This window comes from Papaver somniferum, chromosome 5 (assembly GCF_003573695.1).
Source record: "Papaver somniferum cultivar HN1 chromosome 5, ASM357369v1, whole genome shotgun sequence".
Taxonomy (NCBI): domain Eukaryota; kingdom Viridiplantae; phylum Streptophyta; class Magnoliopsida; order Ranunculales; family Papaveraceae; genus Papaver; species Papaver somniferum.
This window is the reverse complement of record NC_039362.1, coordinates 179,316,913-179,340,837: the sequence shown is the minus strand read 5'-3', so window position 1 is coordinate 179,340,837 and position 23,925 is coordinate 179,316,913. Positions and strand designations below refer to the sequence as shown.

Genomic DNA, 23,925 nt, shown 5'->3' with positions numbered 1-23,925 from the left:
ATGAGTTTGTGAGAATATCTTTGTTAATGTTTTAAATTAAGCTATATATATAGTGGTGGTGGTAATCGGAGGTGGTGGTGGTAATCGGTGGTGATAATTGGAGGTGGTGGGGGTGGTAATCGGCAGTGGTGGGCGATGGTGGTAATCGGTGGTTGGTGGTGGTGGTAATCGGCGGTGGGTGGTGGTGGTGGTGGTGGTAATCGGTGGTTGGTGGTGGTGATCGGTGGTTGGTGGTGGTGGTTATATATATAGAGAGAGAGAGGTGGTTATTGTGTTGGTTTGAAATTAAATTAGGTTAAGGGTAGGTTAGTCATTTCAATGTTTTAGGACATCCCTTATAACTATAGAGAAGGCGGCCTACTAAGACCATGGTCCCAAAAAAACCATGGTCCCTAAAAAATCATTCTTTGGAAACGAAGTAGGAACTTAGAGTTTCCGCTTGAGAGTTGCCTTCAAAACATCCAAAAGAGAAAATTGACGTAATAGGCACAATGCAGTATGAACTCAATCTGATGAATATTTAGTATCAGAACTTTGCAACACTTGGTTGAAAAATTGTTTTACAGTGGAAATGTCTTTATAAACTAACTAATTACAATGCTCTCTACATATGGTATAGTATGGTATTATATAATATATGGTATGGAACTAGTGCAGTATGCCATGCATCCATAGTCATTTTATCCCACAAGCGAATTGCTGAGGGTAAAAAAATACTAACTACAATCGAATAGAATACAATTATTAGTATCTATTCTGTACATTTGATGGGATGCATATAGCCTAGCAGGATTGAGACTTGGGGGAGTGTTCTATGAGTACACTCGGTTATCCCGGTCGTGTGCGCTTGAAGAACTAGCGAGAAAGATTGATATATCAGTTTATATCTGGTACGATCACTGCTAGAAGGAAGGGTCTGAACAACAAGTTAGTGTTCAAGAATCACTCCAACTGTCCTCATCATCATCGTCATCACTTCCAGCTAATGCCTGGTTGAGAAATCAATAACCCAAGTTTTTCAAGAAACATTACTTATAGAAGGAAAGTATAAGAGAAATTACATAGTAGTAGTCGAGTACGAACCTGGCGAATGGCATTTGCTTTTTCCAGAATGGCGACAAGTTTCAGGTTGGTTCTAGGACCCTGAACACTAGGCCTTGTCACAGCTGCTGGTTTCAGGCTGAACGACTGATAAAATCAAGAAGAAATTTACGTAAGAGGCATAACATAATAGGCGCTTTTGAAAAAGATAAAAACAATCAAAGATAAAAGAGATTCAAGGCCAACCCTGTTTCTTATCTGCTCTAGCAATGAATTCCTTTCATCCTCCTTTGGTTGAAGCTGAGACAGAGCTCGTTCTGTTACCTTTCTCAACTGTAAAACAAATCAATAGGTTAAAACCATTAAACTCGAAACAAATTATAGCCACGCATAAATTTACAAGCTTAGAAACAGAACAGGCTAAGCAATCATCCTACCCTGCTTTTGTCATGAGAAGCAACCGCCTCAATGAGAGCGTCAGGTGGGCGGGGACCGCGGGGTATCTTGGTTCTGCGAATTCCATTCGGCCTCCCATATTCATCCAACATTTCTTCCTCTAGATTTACAAGACCATGTTCGGAACCATCATTCGGTGTGGCGAGTGAAATATGAGGCTGTATCAGTTGTCCCACGAAAGGTATATCATCTTCTCTAGTTAGTGCCGCTGCTTGCAAATGTTGAGGGTATATTGCCTCTTTTTCTGAAGGTAGAGAAGCATACCGGAAAGGCTTGGGTAAGTCTAATATGGGCTCCATTTCTACCCCAGAAAGAGAAGCTTTCTGAAAGTTCTCACCTTCTTGGGAAGGTAGATGCAAGAGTGTATTTGCCTCCGGAGTTGAGATATCTTGCGGAACCATCTCAGTTACTGTGTTTGGTTGTGTAGTCAATGGATTAGTGCAGGGCTCCACCGTTTCCTCATCCAAGTTTTGGGGATCTTGTGGCGGCTTTTCATTGTCTGACAGTGGGAAGGATGCAGATGGATTTACAGGTTCTGCATTACCCAATGGTTGATGATGAGTTCCTTCAGAGACTTGATCAGTGCTGTCTTCAAATCCATTCTCAGGATGGGATCCAGATTCTGAGGGCGAACGGCTACCAGATGGCATGGTCCCTTCAGTACCGTTCGAAAGATGTTCCAGAGGAGGCTGTTTTGACTCTGATTCTCGATCACTTAACCTCAATGTTAAGAGATCATTTGTGTCATCACTGAGATTCAATTGGTTTTCTCCTCGTGCAGCGCAAAGTGAACCATCAGCTTTATCTAATAACTCAGAACTAGAAGGCTCATGTGACTCAAGGTTGAAACTTGTAGGGTAAACTGCTGATTCATTTTGGGATTCTTTCCCAATTTGATGCCTCTCAGTTGAGAATTCATTAGTTCCTAGCTTATCTTGGCATAAATCACCATTGTTATAACATTCATTCTGTAACTTCAGTGCATTCTCAGATGGAGACCCAAGTGCATCATGGCATGTGCCATTTTCCTCAATAGAAACTTCACAAATGGATTTATTTCCTAAGGGAGTGAAATGTGAGTAAGCCTCCTCTGTTGATGCTGACTCTGAAGTATCAGATTTGGCGGTTCTAGAGAAGAAGTCAAGAGGGGCACCAGCAACTTCCTTTTTACTGAAAGTGTTAAAATGAACCCAATCCGCTGGAGTTTTATCTTCGACCAAGTCACGAGCTGATCTGTTAGACAGTACTACAGGTTTATTTTCTACTTCAGAACAATTAATACCAACCAATGCTAATCCTGGTTCAGCAGGCTTATTTTCTGTAGTCAAAGGTATGGCATTCTCTGCTTCCACGACTATGCAATCAGGCTTCACATTAATCAGTTTCTCATCCGTGCTAGCATCAGGCAGTGCTGCTGTTTCTGAGTACTGAGCTTCTGTAGACAAAATAACCGAACCTGGTGTTTCAAGCCCTCCATTTGACAAATTTTCTGTTGCACCATCTTCAGTATCTTTTGTTGGATTCACTACCTGAGAACTGTTTTTCTTATCAGTATCATGGTCCAAGATATAAGATGTTGAGGCATCAAAGGAATTGTCAGAGTTTCTGTCACCAAGAACTTGTGTATAAGTGCCGCGGTCAACTACCCTATCTGTGAAACTATGCACTTCGGCTGCTCCATCCCCATTCACTGGGGCATTTTTAGTCAAATTGCTTGGAGGACTGGAGTAAGATACACTGAATCTTCCTTCAATAAATGAATTATTGTCATCATCTGAAGGATAAGAATTTCCAGCTGACATTGAAGCTGAGCACTGAGCTTCAAGCTTCTCCGATTCTTCATGCGTGTTAGAATCCCCCCCTTTTTTCTCATCCATGAAAACGTTTATATCATCACTCTTGCTTCTTGCACCAATTCCTGTTTTAGCTTCTGGTTCCATTGCAGGAGAGGCATCCACGTAATTTTCCGCCTCATTTATGTCGTCAGACCGATACCCATCTGAACTTGCGTCAATTTTCCTATCCTCATCGTCCCCCACCAGCTCATTTTGATCCTCTGCCATACCAAGGGTGGATGGTGTATTCTCTAATTTAATATCTGGAGTTGATTCCGACAACTTTAAAACTTCTTTCTCAACAATGTTAACATTCAAATCATCCAAAGATTGTTCTCGAACCATGCCCTGTTTACTAGGAGATGGAACTGAACTTATCTCTCTCTTCCTTGATTTGTTCACAGGGCTACTACTTACATGAACCTCATGTATTTCCTGAATCAGTTCAGACGAATTACTGGGTTCCATCTCTAACCGCAGAGGACTTTCATAAGGAGGTTTGCTTAAGGGTGAAACAGAAACCAGATATTTCTCCATGTAGCTTTTCCCAGTTGGGGAATTAAGAACGGAGGAACTTGATGGCCTCCTTTTCAATCTCACATGATGAATGGGGGGACGACCATTCTGAGTCTGGATTTTATCCTCTGACAACAACTCATGCAATCTGCAAGATTGTCAATGTTAGCCGATTAGAAGTTATAACTCAAAAACAAAGTTACATACAGACAAAAAAAAAGAGATAGCAATCGATTTGGGCCTCACTTGGGATGAGATGTTGGGGTAGATCCCGGAGTTTCTCCGTACTTCCGATATGCGGATTTCCTCTGCCAAGTAAACAAGACAAACGTTGGTTCTAAGACATTGTTATTATGTAAAAAGATAATGCATATGGTTCTCATATTAGTGTTCCCCTATAACTAAATTCTGCAACTACTAACAGCAAGGCATTGAATCACTCATGCAAGACAAATCTCAGTTTTATCAAATGGTACATAACGTGGGCACTTACCTTAAATTTACGGGCTCTCTTTTCGCTCTGACCTTCTGTTAGTATTGTTTCAGAAGAGGATTTGTAAAATGAAGGATCAGAATATCTCTTTAAACAAGCTCCAGCACCCGCAGTATCAAACCTGCGAAGGACATAACATGAAACCTGGTAAGAGTTTATTCAAGCTTGCGTCCATTCCACAAGTCTACAAGTAATCAGATAACCATACTTGTCAAGCAGAAATAACCGAGGTGGGCCTCGACATTCCTCATAAGAATCCATTATAAATCGAGGCAAATCTCCCCGAGTAATCTGATTCTGGTCCATTCTGAAATTTGTATGCCAGTCAACACCTGTAAGCAAATTAGCCTCATCAGAACATCAACTAGTAAAACATGACCAAAAGACGAGAAACCTTGAAAGAGCAACGCAAACTGACCTCCATTATGAAGGAATTGAGAGAAACTAGTCTGTGAAAGCAATCCTCTCTCAACTAATGGGACATCTGCCTCAATCTGTTGAAGACGAGTCATTAGTCCATGACCTCTAGCTGAAGTTGTCATCAGTTCCTCATGGAGGTCATGAAATATCTCCGATGCAAACCTAAATAGCAACAAAACATACTCATCAGCAGGTAATTCATCCGAATACAACTTCCGAAAGATCTCATTACAGCAAATTGTGCAACGCCACACACTACAATGTCATCCAATCAACGCCTCTCAACCCTCTAAATCAGAAATTCCTCATTCAAAATTTGCTGTTGATAACAAAACTAAAATGCTACACAATTGCACAAATTCACACCCGAAACAAGGAATGACAACCGCATATCGATTAGCTAAAAATTCATCACAGCAAATTGAGTAATGCCACACACTACAACATAATTTGATTGACGCCCACTAACCATTCATAATCAGAGCTTCCTCATTCAAAATTTGCAGCTGATAATACACAAAACTGCAACAACATGGCAGAAATTCACAACCAAAACAATAAATGGCCGCCGCGTATCGATTTCGCTAAGAATCCATGAATGACTCAACATATAAACACCATCGTTTCATACAAAAGCACTGACAGAACTCAATTCTCCCATTAAATTTCAAAAATTTCTCTAAAAAAACACAAAATTGAGAAACCCCATGTCTCAAAATCTCCAAATTGGGTACAATTCATTTCTCTAATCTCCAATTTTGGGAAAAATTCAGAAATTAAGACTATGGGGCAACGAAAAGTTTCAAATTTAAGATAGAAAAAGGGTGAGAGAAGTACTAACTCAGCAAGGTCACCGAGTTGACGAAGAAGACCAACAAAACCAGACATGGCAACAGCTTCAAGCAGCGCTTCAGGATCATCTTTTAGATTAGGAGGTTGTTTATATAGCTGTGGATCAGCTAATGCGTATTCATTCCTTATCTCATATCTTCTCAATGGCATTTCTAAAACCTCCTTTAATTCTATAAAATCAAAACCTACCAAAATCTAAAACCCCTTTGATTCTTAACCCCAGAAAAAGGAGGAATTTGTTTTCTTCTTATTATTATTTTTGTGCTGCCATTAAAGCTGCTCTGTCAAAGAGAGAATTTTTTTATAATTGAATAATGTGAATATGCAGTAGCAGTACTATCAGAGAGAAGAAAGAAGGAGAGATGTTTGTTGGGTATTATTGTAAATTTAATAATCATCATCACCATCAATAAAAGTAGTCTTCTTCTTTACTTTTTCTTTCTGTGATTTTTGATCATCTCCTTATCTGTAAAAAAGAATAAAGAAGATAAAACTCGGCCGAGTTAACTCATCTAGTAGACTTGGAAATACCAACCATAACTATTTCGTATTTTATCACACTGAAATCAGTCTCTTTCTCCCTTTACTACAAAAATAAAACAGCTCTCCAACGTCATCATGACGTTTGCACCAATTTTTTGTTCATGTTTTCGGAAGCTCTCCATCTGATAATCAACCTTAGTAACGTTCATCAATTTGTTCTTCCCATTGTCACTCCATCTGATAATCAACCTTAGTAACGTTCATCAATTTGTTCTTCTCATTGTCACTTTCATTATCATTTACATCACTTACAGATCTTTGTTACTTCTTATTCTTCTCACAGATAGAAAATCTTTGCAAGTTAAAATCGTTTCCAACATAAACAAGTTCAAACAATACTCAAACATTTTTGAAACAAACGGTAAACAGTCCATTAATTTATACATAAAGAGTTTCTAATTCAACATCCGGCAATACAATTCCATTTTCCCATCCAATTCACAAAAGATCAAAGTTTCTAAATATCAACATACCAAACCTGAATCAAAATACCAGATTACTAATTCCCAAATCCTAGCTACTACTGAACACCTAAACAATCCTGATAACACCATTACCATTCCAAACCTTACAACTTTAAACCAGAAAATTCCTCTGAACAACATCATTTTCCCACATCACCATCACTACCAAAAAAGGAGGAAACCAAATGAACGAAACCAGAACCTAAAAAAAAGAAGCTTAACACCAGCATCAAAAAGGGTAGAAAGAAGGATATTTACCAGAAAAGTTGTATTCTAAAAAACTTGATCGTTTTCAAGCTTTATGCCATCCTGAAAATCTAGCTTTTCCTGATAACGCTGAAGAGATTACCACCAATCATCTTCATCAGTATCTCATCCTTCTTCCTCATAGCGCTCGCCATCACTGTCAGATGGAGCAGGAGAAGTTCTACTGGAAGATGATCCTGCATCACTATCCCCGTCTCTTTCTTCCCCTTCATCCTCAGTTTCCTCATCATCGAAATTGGCAATACGTCTGTTTACCTTTATCCTGCTTGGCTCACCTTCATTTATGGTGCGTGCAAAGATCTTGGGATTGGTAAGTTCGTACTCAAATCGGCTCCTCGTCTTCCCATCATGATAAGCATTCATCTTGAGCTTATCCTCCGCAACATCAGATTCAAGGTCACTGGTGTTCACCTCCTCCAAATCATACTCAAATCCGTCAGAAGCCACGGAATCACTCTCAGTTGCAATTCCATATCTTGGGGTCTTGGCATGCCTCTCAGCCCATTCCTCATCTTTCCGATCTCGCCATTCTAAGAATTTGGGTAGTCATGCACTATAGAGAGCCTCGATTCTTCGCTCCCTTCGTTCACGAGCAACTTCTTCTTCTTGTGTTTGACGTATTTGCTCTTGAATACGACGACCAATATCAGACTGAATATCATCTCTCAATCTCTGTAATTCTCTCAAACTCAAAGAAGGGAGATATGTTTTGGCTTATGAATATTCAGGCGCTTCTGGTGGTGCAACGTGAAGATTACCATTCGAATTTGATGAACTTTGGCCAGCAACAACCATTCTCTCAAACTAGCTTTCTTAACCTAAACCTTTCCTCTTCTGTAAAGAATCACTTAGAAAATAATAACCTCTCTGCTAATCACCCATTTAAATACCCATTTGTGTCTATTCAATTCCATTTATGGCGCTTAGTTAACCGTCATGTCTCTTTGTTTATCACGCTCATTCAAAGCCATGCGTACCCCCTTCACTCTAATAACCATCATTACCTATTTTAAACACCTAATCTTTATTAGTGCTTTTACTCCTTTTGGAACTTCCATTAAGGGAGTTTCTAGTGGGTTACTAAACTTTGAAATTTCTCTTTGGGGTCTAATTAACATTTTATGTTTTATGCAGACTAGAAGAAGGCATCATCAGCTGGGAGGCACCATTGCAAACCGGGGCATGTCAGGCAGTTGCGTTACTATCTCTATTACCAAACCAAAACACCCAATTGACCCTTTACAACTATCCCATAACCATCCACCCCAACACAAACTTTCCCTACTTTTTCCTACCATTATTACCTTTGGCAGTTTACCTCATCACATAAACGTCAGCAAAAGAAATGACAAACCTAATAAATATCCAACAACCCCAATCCATGTCATTCACCTCCAATCCAACCTCTTTCAGAAGATCCAACAAGGTATTATTGGATCTGTCCATATGTGGCTCTCTTTCCATAAAACTCATGTGAATACTTCAACTCGAAATCAACCCATCAAGCATGATTATGAAAGTGACATCCCATATGTTAACCCTCTCCCCCAAAGAAAACTTTGCAGCATATCTACAACTATTTTACACCAATTTTCTCCTGAAATTTTCTCTGTCCATGGTCAACAACTTTCTCGTTCCTTTTTTAAGGTTCAAATTCAAATACAAACAAACCCCCTGTCTCTCCCTCCTCCATATTGTCTGTAAACCAATATCAAAACAGTACCAACAAGAGATTCTTTTCTCTACACCTGCATTTTATATTAGTTACTTGGAAATCTGATCTCCATCAACCAACTTTCTTATATATCCATTTCTGTTATATGATGGAAATATCATACTCCTCTGAGAAAATCCAAAACTTGAACCAAGAGATTCAAACTCTTTCTGCCCAAATGACTGAGAAACTAAATCTACCATCTTCTCTCACAAAACCAGTCTTCATTGATAAAAAAAGTTGTTTTAGCTGAAGCTGGTACCAATTGGAAATGGTGTATGGTGGGTTATGCTTACTGTGAAACCTTGATCCCAACCTCCTCTATTATATTCTATATCCGTAGCAACTGGCCTTTAGCTCAACACCCTACCATAACTACCATCAATGGTCAGCGAAACAAAGTCCTTATCTGTTACTTATCTGAAGAGGATTTTAGCAAAATCAATTCCCAAAAACCTTGGTTTATCTGTGGTTATCTAATGGTGCTAAAAGTTGTTCCTGATGAAGGCTGGCCTCCAAATTATCAACTCATATTTGATGAAGAAATCATGTGGTTCATTTTATGCAACATCCCCAACGAATGCACAGAATTTGAGGATCTTCAGAAACTCACTCTCACTATGGGGGAACTTATTGAAGCTCAAAATCCCTTTGGTAAACATCCTCTTAAGAAGAATGTCAAAGTCTGCATTAGAATCCCAGTTCATAAAGCCTTACCAAAAGACATTCCTCTCTTCACAAGTGGTAGGAGTGAACCTTTCTTAATTTAATGTAGACACATCAAAGTTCCTATATATTTCTGCACCTCCTGTCGCATCCTTGATCATAAAGATCATAACTGCCCTGCTTGGAAACTAAAGCAGAAAAAGATCAAAGAAATTGATGCTCGTTGCAGTAACTATACTCTTCCGGCTGTCTCAAAGTTAATGATGCCTACTGCAATCAAGCAAGTAAACCCTTCCTCTTCTGCCATCACTGACATCAACATGTTACAGTCTGAGGTAGTACCAGAATCACAAATTGAAACGACGGCAATTGAAGTGTGCAATAAAGGAAAAGCTGCAGCCTTTGATCAAAGAATGAAAAATACTACTCAGAAGAGCCTATACAACAATTTTCAAATGGGCCCTTTTATAAACAGATCCACTACTCTTAAGATCTTTGATGTTGGTCCTGTTCAGGAACACTCAACCCAGTTGGAGAATGGTCTGCCAATTGTTCTAACACAAGTTACTACTCAAAATGTTACTGTAGCTGCCTCTATTTCTGGTTCTGAGTTTAGACCTAGTGGACCGATTCGTACCACAAACTCATCTAGGAAATTCAAAACTGCTGCTATCCCAAATACCAGCTCAATCATCACTAGAGGAACAATCAACTCTGCTAAACAAGATGATCTAACAAATCTCAAAAGAAAGATTAATCCTAGGGCTGATTTGCGGAAAAAAACTAGAGCTAACTCTAGTATGGCCATCCTAGTGGTTATCCCTGAAGATCAAACCTCTACAGAACCTGATTATGCTGTACTCCAATCACCAATTTGGGAGAACTACCAACTATTGACCTTTCTACATGCTCCCTCAACAACCAACCAATCTTCAATTCTTTTGGATGCTACAATGTACCTGCTGACAATTCCTCAGGCAACAATGATGTCCGCAACAATTCCCCTCTGAATGCTGCCAGTTCTAGTCTCAATTCCTCCCAAAGTGCTTTTGAAAAGGGTGATGATACCAGTGCTTCTCTTGGTGGTGGATCTGACTCTACCACTCAGGTAAACTCAATACCCTCAACTCCTTCTCTTGACAATTTCAATCCTACTTTGAATCAGTCCCCCGTCAATAACATAAATTTAGTGGCCTGGAACATTAGAGGTTTTGGAAAAAAATATGCAAATAAAGAACTTAGTCTGCTTTGTAGGAATGTTAACCCTGATATTATCTTCCTCTCCGAGACTAAAATGGGTAAAGATATGGCGGCTAGGAAACTTAAAAATATGGGCTTTCCATGCATCTTCAATGTCCCTAGTGTTGGTAGAAGTGGTGGTCTGGTTTTGGCTTGGAAAAAGGAAAATCACCTGAATGTTATCTCATCCAGCTTGAGGGGCATCTATGTTACTTCAACTGACATCATTCATTCAAACACTTGTCATATTCACTTTGTTTATGGAGAACCTAATAGTAATCTAAGAAATTCCTTCTGGGAACAACAATCCCAACTAACTAATGCTCCCACAGATGAGCCTGTTTTCTTCATTGGTGATTTTAACACCCTTTTAGAAACATAAGATAAAAGTGGTGGCCTTGAAGTGAATGATTCTGATTTTGAACATCTTAGAAATTTTTGTTCTGTTTTCAATCTACATGATCCTGGTTTTTCTGGTCCAAGATTCACTTGGTCCAATATGCAACAAGGTCTTGATTTAATTCTTGAAAGGCTTGACAGGTGTTTTTTAAACCAAATTGATGAAGATCTTTGACCTAAATTTTGTGTTAATAATATCCTAGGGACTCTTCTGATCATTGCCCCATGCATATAGGATTTAACTATGAGGAGAATTGCATGCCTAGACCTTTCCACTTCATGGATATGTGAATTGAGGATCCCACCTGCAGAGACATTATAGCAAATTCTTGGTCTGTTAATATTATAGGATCGCCTGCCTATAAACTAAGAGCTAAGCTTCTTAGTACTAAAAAAGGCCTTAGAGATTGGAACAAATCTTCCTTTGGTAATATTCAAAATGATATATATCTACCATTAGGAAAGACTTGTTAGATTTACAGATTTCTGATCCTACTGATACTACTACTTCTGCTAGACTTAAAGCCAGACTAGAATACCTTTACACTCTGAAAGAACTCTACTGGAAAGATAAGTCTAGAGAGGTATAGCTTATGGAAGGGGACAGAAACACACCCTACTTGCATAGAGTCACTCTCTTAAAGAGAAAGAGAAATGCTATCAGTTGGATCATGGATTCCTCTAATACTATTCTAACTGATAGGGATAGTATTGGAAATTCTTTCATAGATTATTTCAAAAATCTTTACTCTTCTCAGTCACATCAATTTCAGGATAAAATTTTGAATTATCTGCCTGTTAAATTTTCTGCTGAGGATAATGATATCCTTAATCTTCCCCTTGCTACGGAGGAAATAAAAAATGTTGTCTTCCAAATGGGAGGAAAAAAAGCCCCTAGACCAGATGGTTTCACAGTTTATTCTACCAAAAAAATTGGGATATTGTTGGAGAAGTTATTGTTGATATGACCCAAACCTGCTTCAGAATAGGGCATATTGCAAAAGTTTTCAATCATACCAATATTGCTCTTATCCCCAAAGTCCCTTTAGTAGAGTTGGTCAGTCAATATAGACCCATAGGACTATGTAACTTCATTTACAAAATCCTTTCTAAAACTCTAGCAAACATGTTAAAACCTTTTATGAACAATATCATATCCCAAAAACAAAGTGCCTTCATTCCAAAGAGGAGTATTTCTGATAATATTCTTCTAGCAAATGAAGCCATGTATTATGTTAATCATAATGACAAAGTTGAGGGTACTGCTGCTATCAAACTTGACATGTCTAAAGCTTATGATAAATTGGAGTGGTCTTTTCTTGAAAAAGTTTTGAGAAAAATGGGGTTAGCTGAAAATTGGATAAAACTCATAAATCAATGTGTCTCCACTGTCTCCTATTTTGTTCTTTTAAATGGTAGCCCTACTGGTTTTTTCCAACCTGAAAGAGGTCTAAGGAAAGGGGAACCCCTATCCCCTTACCTCTATATTATCTGTGTTGAGGCTCTTTCCTCTTATATAGATAATCTTCAAAGAAATGGTACCCTGAGGGGTATCAAAGTTTGTAAAAAGGCCCCTGAGATGACTCATTTGCTTTTTGCTGATGACTCTCTTCTGTTCACTACTGCTACCACAAAAAACTTCACTGCTATAAAAAAACTATCTTCAAAAGTACTGCCTAGCTTCTGGGTAAGAAATTAATTTTGATAAGTCTGGCATTTTATTCAGTAGAAGAATCCCTGAACATAGGAAGGTCCTTTTGGCTAACATTCGGGAGATTCAAAGCAGAGATTTAGGAGAAAAATATCTTGGGACTCCAACTGTTTTTAAAGCTTATAAAATCCAAACCCATATAGGTATTCTCCAAGCTGTGGATGCCAAAATCACTGTCTGGATTCATAAGCTCCTTTCTCAGGCTGCTAGAACTACTTTGGTTAAACATATTGGTCAAGCCATTCCTTTATTTCAGATGGGGGCTTTCTTAATCCCAAAACATCTTTGCAGAAAGATGGATGCTCACCTCTGCAAATTTTGGTGGGGAGAGACTCTGGACCCAAAAGATAGGAAGCTTCACCTTTTGGGTTGGGATATTCTTTGCTCCCCTAAATATGAAGGTGGTTTGGGATCCAGAAAAGCTGAAATAAACAATCTTGCTATGTTAGCTAGGAATGTCTGGAAAATTATTGAAAATCATGATTGCATGTTAGCCAAGATTTTAAAAGCTAGTTATTTTCCTAGAACTGATTTTCTGAATGCTAAGTGTGCTGATAAGTGTTCCTGGACCTGGAAATGCTTACATACTATTAAAGAGCTGATAAAACCTTTTATTTCCTGGATTGTTGGTGATGGAAGTTTATTGACCCTTGGTGCGATAAATGGATTCCATCTTTGGGCTCTGCTACCCCCAACCCTCTTACCCCTCCAGACCCTAATATTGAAGTCGACTATTTCATTGATGATAATACTAGAACCTGGAATGTTTCTAGACTAACTACTCATTTTGATGATGCTTTTGTTCAGAATATTGTCACTATTCCCTTAACCCATCTTTAGGAGGGCTTGAGATCTTTTAAAGAATGGTAAATTTTCTTCAAAATCTTCATATCTGGGATTCAGAGGCATTAAACCCTCTCCCTGTAAAACTCTTTGGTTGCATATTTGGAAAATTAGAGTTCCTTACAGAATTCAATTATTCTTATGGAAAGCTGCGAAAAATGCCTTACCTGCTAGAACTGTCCTTCACACTAGAATGCCTATGCATTCTGTTGAATGTCTTAGGTGTAAGGATCCTCATGAAACATAATGCATACTTTGGTTCCGTGCCCTTTTGCTTCTAAGGTCTGGTTTTTGTCCAGTTTTTGCATAAACACTTCTTTTTTTTCTCAAATAAACTTTCATCAGTGGCTCATGTTCTGGCTTCTGGACCAAAACTCTAGATTGCCTGATGATTCTCAAATTCTTTTTGTTGTCATCCTGTGGTCTCTTTAGACTAGTAGAAACAATTTGGTTTTTCAAAATGTGTCTGAAAATCATACTTCTATTTTAGAAAGACCTTGAGCTATGCTTCTCACTAGGAAAACTACTACTGTAGCTACTCCTACGACCCCTACTGCTCTAAATCACAAATGGATGCACCCTTTGTTTGGATGGATAAAATATAATACAGATGGAGCCTTCGATGACATTACTGGAGATAATGGTGCAGGTTATGTGATGAGAGACTTCTCAAGAAAAGCCTCTTTCTGTGCTGCTATGGTGTTTGAAGTTTCATCTGCAGAAGAAGCGGAAGCTAGAGCTATCTGGGGAGTACTTAAGAAAGCATTGGAACCGAATATGACTCATATAATCATAGAAAGTGATGCTAAAAAGTTGGTGGAGCAATTTTCTTCTGGTTTTTTTGATGGTGATCCTAGGACAGATGCCATATTCAAAGACATTAAGTTATTTTCTTCTAAGCTGTCTACTTGTATCTTTAGTTTTCAACCTAAAATCTGTAATTATGTTGCTCATGAGTTAGCTCATTAGGAAAAACAAGAAAGCCTATATGTACTGGTCTGTGCCTCCTTCTTGGCTTGCACCAATAGTTGAGGGGGACTGTTAGCGTTTTTGAAGGCCGTTGATTATTTAGAAAAAAAGAAAAAGCTATTTTGTATTTTCCATCCACGACTAATAATTTTGACCAGTGTCATCCACGCATGATTGCATTATTATATGTGTTATTTTCAGAGGGATCCTAAGGCGACGGCGGAGCCAGGATTACGGAATGGGTGAACAAAAGGTACAAATTTGGCCATTGTCATCTTCCCATGACTGCATTATGTGCTATTTTCGGGGAAGTCTCAGGCGATGGCGGAGTCAGGTTTTGCCAAATGGGTGAACAAAGAGTACTAATTTTGACCAGTGTTATCTGCGCATGAGTGCACTATGTGCTATTTTCATGGGAAGCCTTAGGCAAGGGTGGAGCCAGGTTTTGCGGAATGGGTGAGCAACTTATCAATGGGTACATTTGAGGGGTGTAAAATGAGTAAAAATAGCTGAAACATGGTAAAATTAGCAAAACCTTGGTCTAATAGCCAGTTGGGCTGGGTGTGCAACTCAAGCTGGTCCACCCCTCAACTTAATGAGGAAATTCATAGACGAGGAAGGATATAGATGATCTTCGGAAAAAACATTATGTACCTATAAACAAATGTGAAATCTGATAGTCAAAAACAAGTCTGTCTAAGGATGGACCAGGGGATGGTCCAACAACTAACCAATCCCCCCACTTAGGGATCAATATGGGGTGGCGTTTTTTAAGGCTCGGAAATCGTGTGCCCCAAAGCAATTTTTCTCCATAACGAACTGAATTGCTAAACACATACATCTTTAGAATTTACTAGTTAGAAGTTAGTTTGAGATAATCTTTAGAAATAGTAAAATTAAGTTTAAAAAGTAATAACTTTTGAAGTATATTTGAATACACCTTAAGAAGTAATTTTTTGGTTTCTGGAAATAAAAAATTAAAAGTTGGGTTGGGAACAAAATTTGAAACTGACTTGTAAAAGTAGAAAAGTTACCTTTTAATGAACCAAAATATTTTTATTTCTTACTTCTGAGATGGAGAAGCAGAAACATCATGACCTGGGAACCCATAAGATTAGTTCGAATTTTACTCTAAATCTTAGAGATGATGTAGGAAACTTTGGAAGAGGCAGAGTAGACATTCCACATTAACAACTCCAGAAGAAGCATAAGCTTTAGGTCTACGAGAAACAGCATACCGGCAAGTTGAGGAGAGGAGAAGCGGATGCATAATTTTAGTATTGAAGGAGACTGTAACAATTTGATAAAAATATCTGATCGGGAAGAATGTCTCTATCACTTGGCGAAGAAAGACAATTTAGAGAAGACAAAAAAAAATTGTAACCTTTTGTCCAAATTTCCTAGGATTTTCTTTTGAAGGAGTCTATAATCTTAATTGAGATTTTGTTCCTCTTTTTTGCATGGGTGATTATACTTTTGAATTTGTGTTTACAAATTAATCATACTTTTTAATTTTCTTTACACAATGGTCTTTTTTCATTCGATTTAACACTTCTGAATAGAACGGTGTTATTTTTTTCCTAAATTACCCTCTCGTGAAATACCCTTCTCGCTTAACTAAATTGGTTGACGCGGTGGTGAAGAAGTGGTGGTGGTGGTGGATGCGGTGTAATAACCATAAATGTTATATAAGTGGTGGCACCACCACTACCAAATATCACAACCACCAAAAATACTAATGAAGGAAAAATTTAAAATTGCATTTAGAAGGACAGATAGGTGATCTCCCAATCCAACTGTTAGACCCCACCAAATGTTACCATATCCAATCAGTAGCCGATCTCATTAACCCTCTTACCCACAACTGAAATCATGATCAATTAAATAACCTCCCCCTAGTACTATCCAAAACATTATAAATATCCACCTTCTCATAGATGGACATCCAGATAGAACCTTATGATCTTTTTCAAAATCCGAAAAATACGTCACCTCCACCGGCTACAAATGTCTAATCCAACAAGACACCCATTCCCACTAAACCCTTCTTCTATCCACCAAATTCATATGGACTTTAGCATGTCCACCAAAAATTCAGATTTTTTTTTTGTGGAAAGATACAAACGAAGGTGTGTCGACTTTCTCTATCTTACACCACATCAGACTCACAAACTCCGACCAATGCCCACGGTGCAACACGGAAGCTGAATTAACCGCACACATACTAATCCATTGTCCCCTTGCAGCGTCTACCTGGAACAACCTACTATCCCGCTTATCAACAAACCAAAGCAACAGCCAAAACCACCATATTACTATCTATAATCAAACAACCATATCCCAAATTCTGCAAAGCACTAACCATATCTCTTTATATCAACTTTGTGTTTCCTTTTTTGGAACCTTTGGACGTCCAAAAACGATTTGGTTTTTAGCCACCAACATGCCCACCACCCCTCCACACCCCGAAGACATAGTATCCCAAACCTTGAAGCAACAACTACAATTTGATTGGACAAACTGGTTTCTTGTCCCAATCACCCCGGGGGAACCACCAGCAAGGGCGACCCCAAACCAATTCCATAACAACAACCACAATTTTGGCGGGATGGACCAGACCATATCAAGATTGGATAAAGATAAACAGATATGGTGCATCTCGGGAAAATCCTGGAATAGCAGGAGCAGGTTTCATTTGTAGAGAATCCAATGCTCAAACTATAATGGCTTTTGCACAGCCTCTCGGAATTACCACGACGCTAACCGATGAAACATGGACAACTCTTCTAGCAGTAAGGACAACAACAAACATGCAATTTTTAAGACGGATTTGGAAAATCTACTTCGATTCATCGAAACAACGACCGAACCTTTTGTGGTATATTGCAAGAATGATCCACGAAATAAAACAAAGAATACGACTAATTCCTCACATTGATATCTATCATAACTGTAGATAAGAGAACCAAGCGGCAGATGGTATGACAAACTATGGTGTAGATGGAAGCCAAATCGGAATCTACTCAATAACAATTTAGGGCCAGACACCATCGTCTTTCCTCCACCAGATCATATTAAATTATATTATGGGTATAAGATACCCACGTGCGATAGCATCTTAGTTTTCTTTCCTTCTCATGCTTCAAAAAAAGATAATTTAAGTGTGAATAGTCACTTAACTCTCTTCCTAATGATTTTATGACCATTTTATAAAGTGTTTATAAAAGTACTATGTGAATCGGCTATTTCTTACCATCCCCTTTTTGCATTAAGATAAATTTAATAATATGAGTGCACCTATCTCCATAATAGATAGCTCCACTAATCTTTTTGTCGATGCTACTGACTCTTTTAAGTTAGTCTTTTAAGTTAGTCTTGAATCGGCTACTAATAGCGAAATTTTGATTTTTATTTATCCCACTAGATAGACGAAGTTTTATTTTCAAGATGAATTTTCTCCTAAATACCCTTATTTATTATGTATGGAAAATAATATTAGGGATAGGACAAAGAGTAAATTGAGAAAATGTATGAAAAATTATGAATCCAAAACACTTTTTTTATTCTAAGAGAATTGTCCCCCTCCTCCCACATATATAGTAATTTGCAAATAAAAGAAAAAAAAATGGGAAAGTAACTTATGTCATCCAAACATGTTACAAGCCTTTGATACAATACAAAGGAACATAAACACAGAGGGGTTGATTTATGTCTAATCCACGTACTTAGGTGTCTGGACTCGGATGTTCGTAACAATACCTAACGCTAACTAAATTGGGTGGTTGTTACCAAAAAAAAACTAAATTGGGTGGTTAATATGGGTGCACTTTGAGTGATTGACGGTCTGGCAAAGAATTTAAATCTATGGCCGGTTTGACTTTGAGAAGAAATAAGTGAATTGGGATCCACATCCACCTAAAATATTAAAATCACGGACCATAATTTGTAGTGTGTACCGTGTAGACGTGACGAGTTCCCCATTACTGCTCCAAAAGCGGATCCCAACTGAAATGACCGGTAGTGGTTGTAAAATAGTGAAGATCATTTTTTTTTCATAGAAAATAAGCAAACACCATGTAACTTGATCTTCATTTGTTCCGAAAGTGATCTGCTGTAATTTTAATAGTTCAATAGTGATTAAGGTGACCAGATACGTTATACACGGCACACACTTTGGTCTTCCATTTCATTTTTGTTAATTACTTTAAATAATCAATTTAATCCAGTTAGTTAAATCTAGATGAAGCATATTCAAACCTGTTGATCTTCATAGGATTCTTACATTAACTAACTTCTACGTATAAGTCAAATTTATAGTTAAAAAACTGATTCATATAAGTTACCTGCTACCAAGAGGATGGAGGATATTGAGTTGACATTGTCAGGGAATGGGAATGGATGGTATAACTACTAACTAATTAATCATATAAAATGATCGTGTTTATTAATTAAATAACAAAATTATTAATCCCAAGCAACTAACTATCCTCTAATAAATCAATGATTTATCGCAGTAAACAACACCTAATAAACAAATCAAAATTATCAGCTTTTTAAGATATTGCTTGTTTATATAGTTATTTAATCACTAACACGCGTCATATACTCAAAACAAGGTCTCCATGTAATGTAACAGTACCTAGTAGTTAATCAAATTAATTGATTATTCATAATGTGAACAGATGATAATCACTTTATCGACCCACACCAAGTAATTACATCTCATCACGGGGTTGCACGGTATATACTAGAGATAGTGAAAGGATAATAGTCCCATATCCCTAGTTTCTGCATAATTAACTTAAATATAATATGGAAGGGCCACTCCACTCATTGACAATTGGTTTTGAGTTGAATGTCCGTAGATTTTAACATGGTATCAGAGCTAGGCCCGTACGCGGGGTGTAAATCCGATTTTGGCCGTCGTGACCGAATGTCACATGTACACCCGTGACCGAACGACTGGTCACACGTATGACCTGTACGTGGAGTGGACCGTGACCCAGTGTCACCTGCACACCCATGACCCACACGTGCGTAGGTCCACGTGTTAGGCCGAATGACTGCCCTTACATGTGAGGGAGGGTGTGAAAGGATAATAGTCCCACATCCCTAGTTTCTGCATAATTAATTTAAATATAATATGGAAGGGCCACTCCACTCATTGTAAATTGGTTTTGAGTTGGATGCCCGTAGACTTTAACACACACTATATACTAGAGATAGTGAGAGACATAATCATGGTATCTTTAGCTTGAAGCTTTATTTCTCGTCTCTTTTCTTGTTTCCTTCCTTATACTACACTACTCTTTGAATCTCCCACAATCCTCAAACCAAGAATCATGTTCAAGTTTGTATTCATCACTTCTCATGAAGAGTTGTGGTAGTGAGCACTTCCTGTGTGGACACCAAAATATAAACAAAAAAATCCATAGGCCTGAATATAGATATACACGAAAAGGTTAACAATTAATGGTTAACAATTAATACGTCACATCGCCACCAGTAAGCAAGGAAATGACTTACACGAAAATAATAACCGATCCGTTTTCACATTGTCTGTGTCAAACCATCAATATTTGAGTTCTCGTGTATTTTGTCAGACCAATCAATTCGCAATGAAGGCTCTTGGGGACCGGTCACAGACTTGACAATGAATATATGAAGACTAGATCGGACTTCACAGCGAATCCGAAGACTTAAATACTTCATCTCTAAAAGTTTGCCCCCACCGGAGTAACTCCTATAACTACGTCACTGTTTGTAATTATGTTGCTTCCAATATTATTCAGGCTGAGTCTGATAACCACTAAGTAGTACTACTCGAACTCTTTCTGCAAGAATGAAAATGCAGCTAGGAGACATATTCTGTTATTGGATTGTGTTGTACATGTACCTCTTGGGAGATTTAAGATCGGCTTTCATCTTCCTTCAATTGCGCAAATCATCATCCATGAGGTACATACACGATGAAGACCCCTTTATCCATGGTGGACCAAAACAAAAAAATTAAATTGAGAGTCAATGGGGAAAGAGGTTCACACTCTGATTCCAACAACTGTCCCAACTAAAACTTACTGCACTACCTAAAAGTAAACCTAACCAGGACATGCAACAAAGGGGAAAGAAAAAAGAGGAAAATAAAGCTCTGGCTACACCATCGTGCAACGGTTGTTTTTTCTAGATGTACACCATAGAAAAAACTTTATCAAAACCGAAATCCCCATTTTAGAAAATTAATTAACCTTAAATTACACAAACATCATTTACTACGTGGGAATTGTTCCTACGAACAGGAAACCAAAATGGAAAAACAGTTTTTGCAATGTTCATTTACACTTAGATTGGAGTTTACAACAAAGTAAATACATGCATATACTTGGTGGGCAGTTTCTCTTAATTCGGCACAAATGTCCCAACATATCCAAAGCCCATAACGAAGAATGCTCCAGCTTGAAAGAAAAGATAGAGGTAAAAATGATCATGACCGTTTATGAAGTCATATATAGCAGTGTAGAACAGAAACACTCCCATTAGTAGCTCCAGTAAGTGAATCCTGTTTTCAGCAAAACAAAAATAACTTAGGACCAAAACCATAACCTTAAGAAAATACTATATGTAATTATGCATGTTCGCGCACTCTACCTTTCGCCTATACGATTTGTGTAAGAAAAATATCGACTTTCTAGACCGCATAACCCACATCGTTTTCTTCGTGGTTTACCGTTATTTTGTTTCAGTGTGTTCCCAAGTTTCTCAGTAACAACCCATTCATTCACACGATTAGCCTCAAGTAGTCCGATTATGGCAGCTTTTGTCCGATGAAGAGACATTACGTTTTCAAATAGGATCCAAAATATAACCAAATGAAGAGATCTGTTAAAATCATCAAGGGACGAAAATTCAGTGACACTAATCTGCATTTCTGTGTTCGGATTTAATGGAATGACGCGTGCGTTCGGAGCTGTTACCTCGGAGTACAAATTGCATTGAGGATTGTAATTGTAGCTGGAATGTAAATAGCAATTGGCTTGGGCAGATGAACTTCAGGAACCATTACACTTAACGGGATAATTACGCAGTAGAAGAAAAATGTTACCCAATGAGCTACTATTTTCCTTACAAAGAAAAAACAGTAGATAACATGAAATTTCTTCCAAATTGAGACCTTCTGCACAAATCAAAAAAAAAAAAGTTATTCTTTTATGATGCTAATTCGTAAAGAATTTGAAATAAATCGCGTAAAATTTAGTATAGATACTTGCCTCAGAAAGTATGATCTCTTTAGACATTTTCTTGAATAAATTAGCAGGACCGCATGACCATCGATGTTGTTGAAATCGATATGCTTTGAATGTGCTTGGCAACTCGTTTTTCACCTAGAGCCAATGCAACAAGTACGTTTGATTTGCGGAAAACAAAGAATAGCAAATCAGAATTCACAATTGGAAATTGAAACTAAGAGTAATATACTCACGGATAAATCACCAACAAAAACAAATTTCCAACCCTTAAGACTAGCTCTAACTGCAAGATCCATGTCTTCTACTGTTGTTCGATCTTTCCACCCACCGGCATCGTTTACGGCCTTTAATCTCCAAACCCCTGCTGTTCCTGCCAAAATATTCAATCAAATACTGTTAACTCTTTGCTTTTAACTCGTATTAACTGCAAGTGGCATTGTTTTTGTCTGAGTTCAAAGGGCTAAATGTGATCAACGTGTAACTGATCCATGACATACCATTAAATCCGAAAAATGAACACGTAGAAGAACCGACTTCTTGTTCCACACTGAAGTGATAATCTAGTGACATTTCTTGTAGCCGAGTCATCAAACACTCGTCCGCATTCACTGCATACAATTACAACATTTAGCGTGTCTCAGTATAATATTAATCAAAAACTAAACATAATTTCAGCAACGTTGTTTGGGTGTAGTTAATTCTTACCAAACTTCCATCTAGCTTGAACTAAGGCAAGTTCAGGATTTTCTAGAAGATATGGAATGGTTCTCCATAAATAGTCAGCTTCTGGCTGAAAATCGGCATCAAATATTACAACAAACTCGCAATCTTTAACGTATTCCTTTTCCAGACCCTCGCGAAGAGCACCAGCTTTGTAACCGTTTCGGTTATCTCGATTTTCATACTGAACATTCACACCTTTTGCTATCCATCTTTGGCATTCCAAAGCTACCATTTCCTGTAAACCATATTTGTTAGTAACGGTCACTTGTTAGTACTATGAATTAAAACCTTTTTTTTTTTTTGCATTTGAAGGCATTATAAGATTACCCGTAAAACAGCATTAGTTGAGTCATCCAGAACTTGTATTATGATCCTATCAGGGTGCCACGAAAGTCCACATGCAGCTCCAATTGAAAGTTTATAGACCTGCAATACATATATTTGGAATTAAGAAGTGAATATGAACAGAATAACACATATATTTGCTAATATGTCTACTAGCAATTAGCATAAAGCTAGAGAGTACACGCACAAAATGCCTATTGCAGGTTCATGAACCTTTTCACAATAGCCTAGCCTCTCTATAATATCTTTTCCTAATCTTTGTAATTTTGTGATACTTGGCCTATTACGCGCACTTAGTTGACAAAAAACAAGCTTGGGTTATGACACAACAACAAATGAGATAAATTTTGTCTTTACTTGATGTTTGGTGACAATCCATTCCTGGTTTGCTAAAATGGTTTTTCTGTGTTGTCGTCTTTGACCCTCAACCCTGAACCCTAAAATCAGGATGCTTGAATCCAAAACTTAATTTTAACTTTAACTATATATCTAAACTTCAATTTTCCCTTCAAGTTTGATTGCTCTTAAGTTAAAGCTGGAAAAACTTATAATCAACTCGAAAGCTAAAAATACTAGACATGGTACTTCTCATTGCCTAGCATAAAAGGTAAGAACAAAATGAAAGCAAGTGCCCAAAAAAGCTCCGTAAATCACAGTAAGACGATATATATGTTCATCACGTACGTACCTCCTTCTCGTTATACATGGGTATCTGTACTAGCACCATAGGATATTTGTTGTTACTTTCCAAATCTTCTTTCAAGGCATCCAGTTTATACTTAGTATATCTTTTCTTCCCTAGAGCTTTCACACACAATATGACTATTGCCATATAAACTCTTTCCGCGAAAAGCATAACAGACATAGCAGCACATAATATTATAGCAGCGTTAAGACTATATACAAGCAATGGGTTTTTAATCATTTGCCATGTTATTCGAAATGCATCCGTAACACCATCATAATTAGCTCCCAGACCTGGATCATGACCTATACCTCCTAGATTTAGATTTTGCATGGTTACTGAGTTTAAGAGAAAAGGGCCTGAAAGGTGAAGTGATCAAGTTCAGAGGGTGGTTGTAATAAATGTAATGTCTGGGATACAGATTCAAGTTAAATAAGGGAGAGAGATATGGATGAGAGGATTCAGAGGATGAAGACATTGTTAGAGAGCTAGCTATAGCT

General features: G+C 37.9%; 3 protein-coding genes across 4 annotated transcripts; 1 reads left to right on the top strand and 2 right to left on the bottom strand.

Moving 5' to 3' along the window:
* Positions 1 to 497: 497 nt before the first annotated feature.
* Positions 498 to 7,710, bottom strand: LOC113283811 (protein SCAR2-like). Of its 2 annotated transcripts, none has more exons than XM_026533195.1 (9): positions 6,879 to 7,710; positions 4,760 to 4,923; positions 4,550 to 4,673; positions 4,342 to 4,462; positions 4,095 to 4,156; positions 1,479 to 3,996; positions 1,288 to 1,374; positions 1,084 to 1,188; positions 498 to 989 (listed from the first exon to the last, which is right to left on the bottom strand). In XM_026533195.1, exons 2-9 carry the CDS (start codon positions 4,881 to 4,883, stop codon positions 936 to 938), a joined length of 3,195 nt encoding a protein of 1,064 aa, XP_026388980.1. In that variant the 5' UTR covers positions 4,884 to 4,923; positions 6,879 to 7,710; the 3' UTR covers positions 498 to 935. The 2 variants fall into 2 exon arrangements, with proteins under 2 accessions (XP_026388980.1, XP_026388978.1); XM_026533193.1 differs by lacking the exon at positions 6,879 to 7,710 and adding an exon at positions 5,603 to 6,372.
* Positions 7,711 to 12,130: 4,420 nt separating this feature from the next.
* On the top strand, positions 12,131 to 13,394 carry LOC113280206. Its single transcript, XM_026528861.1, has 2 exons — positions 12,131 to 12,519; positions 12,632 to 13,394. The coding sequence occupies exons 1-2, from the start codon at positions 12,131 to 12,133 to the stop codon at positions 13,392 to 13,394; spliced, it is 1,152 nt and encodes a 383-aa protein (XP_026384646.1).
* A 7,430-nt stretch (positions 13,395 to 20,824) lies between these two features.
* LOC113278245 (glucomannan 4-beta-mannosyltransferase 1-like) lies at positions 20,825 to 23,665 on the bottom strand. Its single transcript, XM_026527141.1, has 9 exons — positions 23,429 to 23,665; positions 22,723 to 22,821; positions 22,378 to 22,630; positions 22,170 to 22,280; positions 21,906 to 22,042; positions 21,694 to 21,807; positions 21,400 to 21,599; positions 21,074 to 21,304; positions 20,825 to 20,984 (listed from the first exon to the last, which is right to left on the bottom strand). Exons 1-9 carry the CDS (start codon positions 23,663 to 23,665, stop codon positions 20,825 to 20,827), a joined length of 1,542 nt encoding a protein of 513 aa, XP_026382926.1.
* Positions 23,666 to 23,925: the final 260 nt, after the last annotated feature.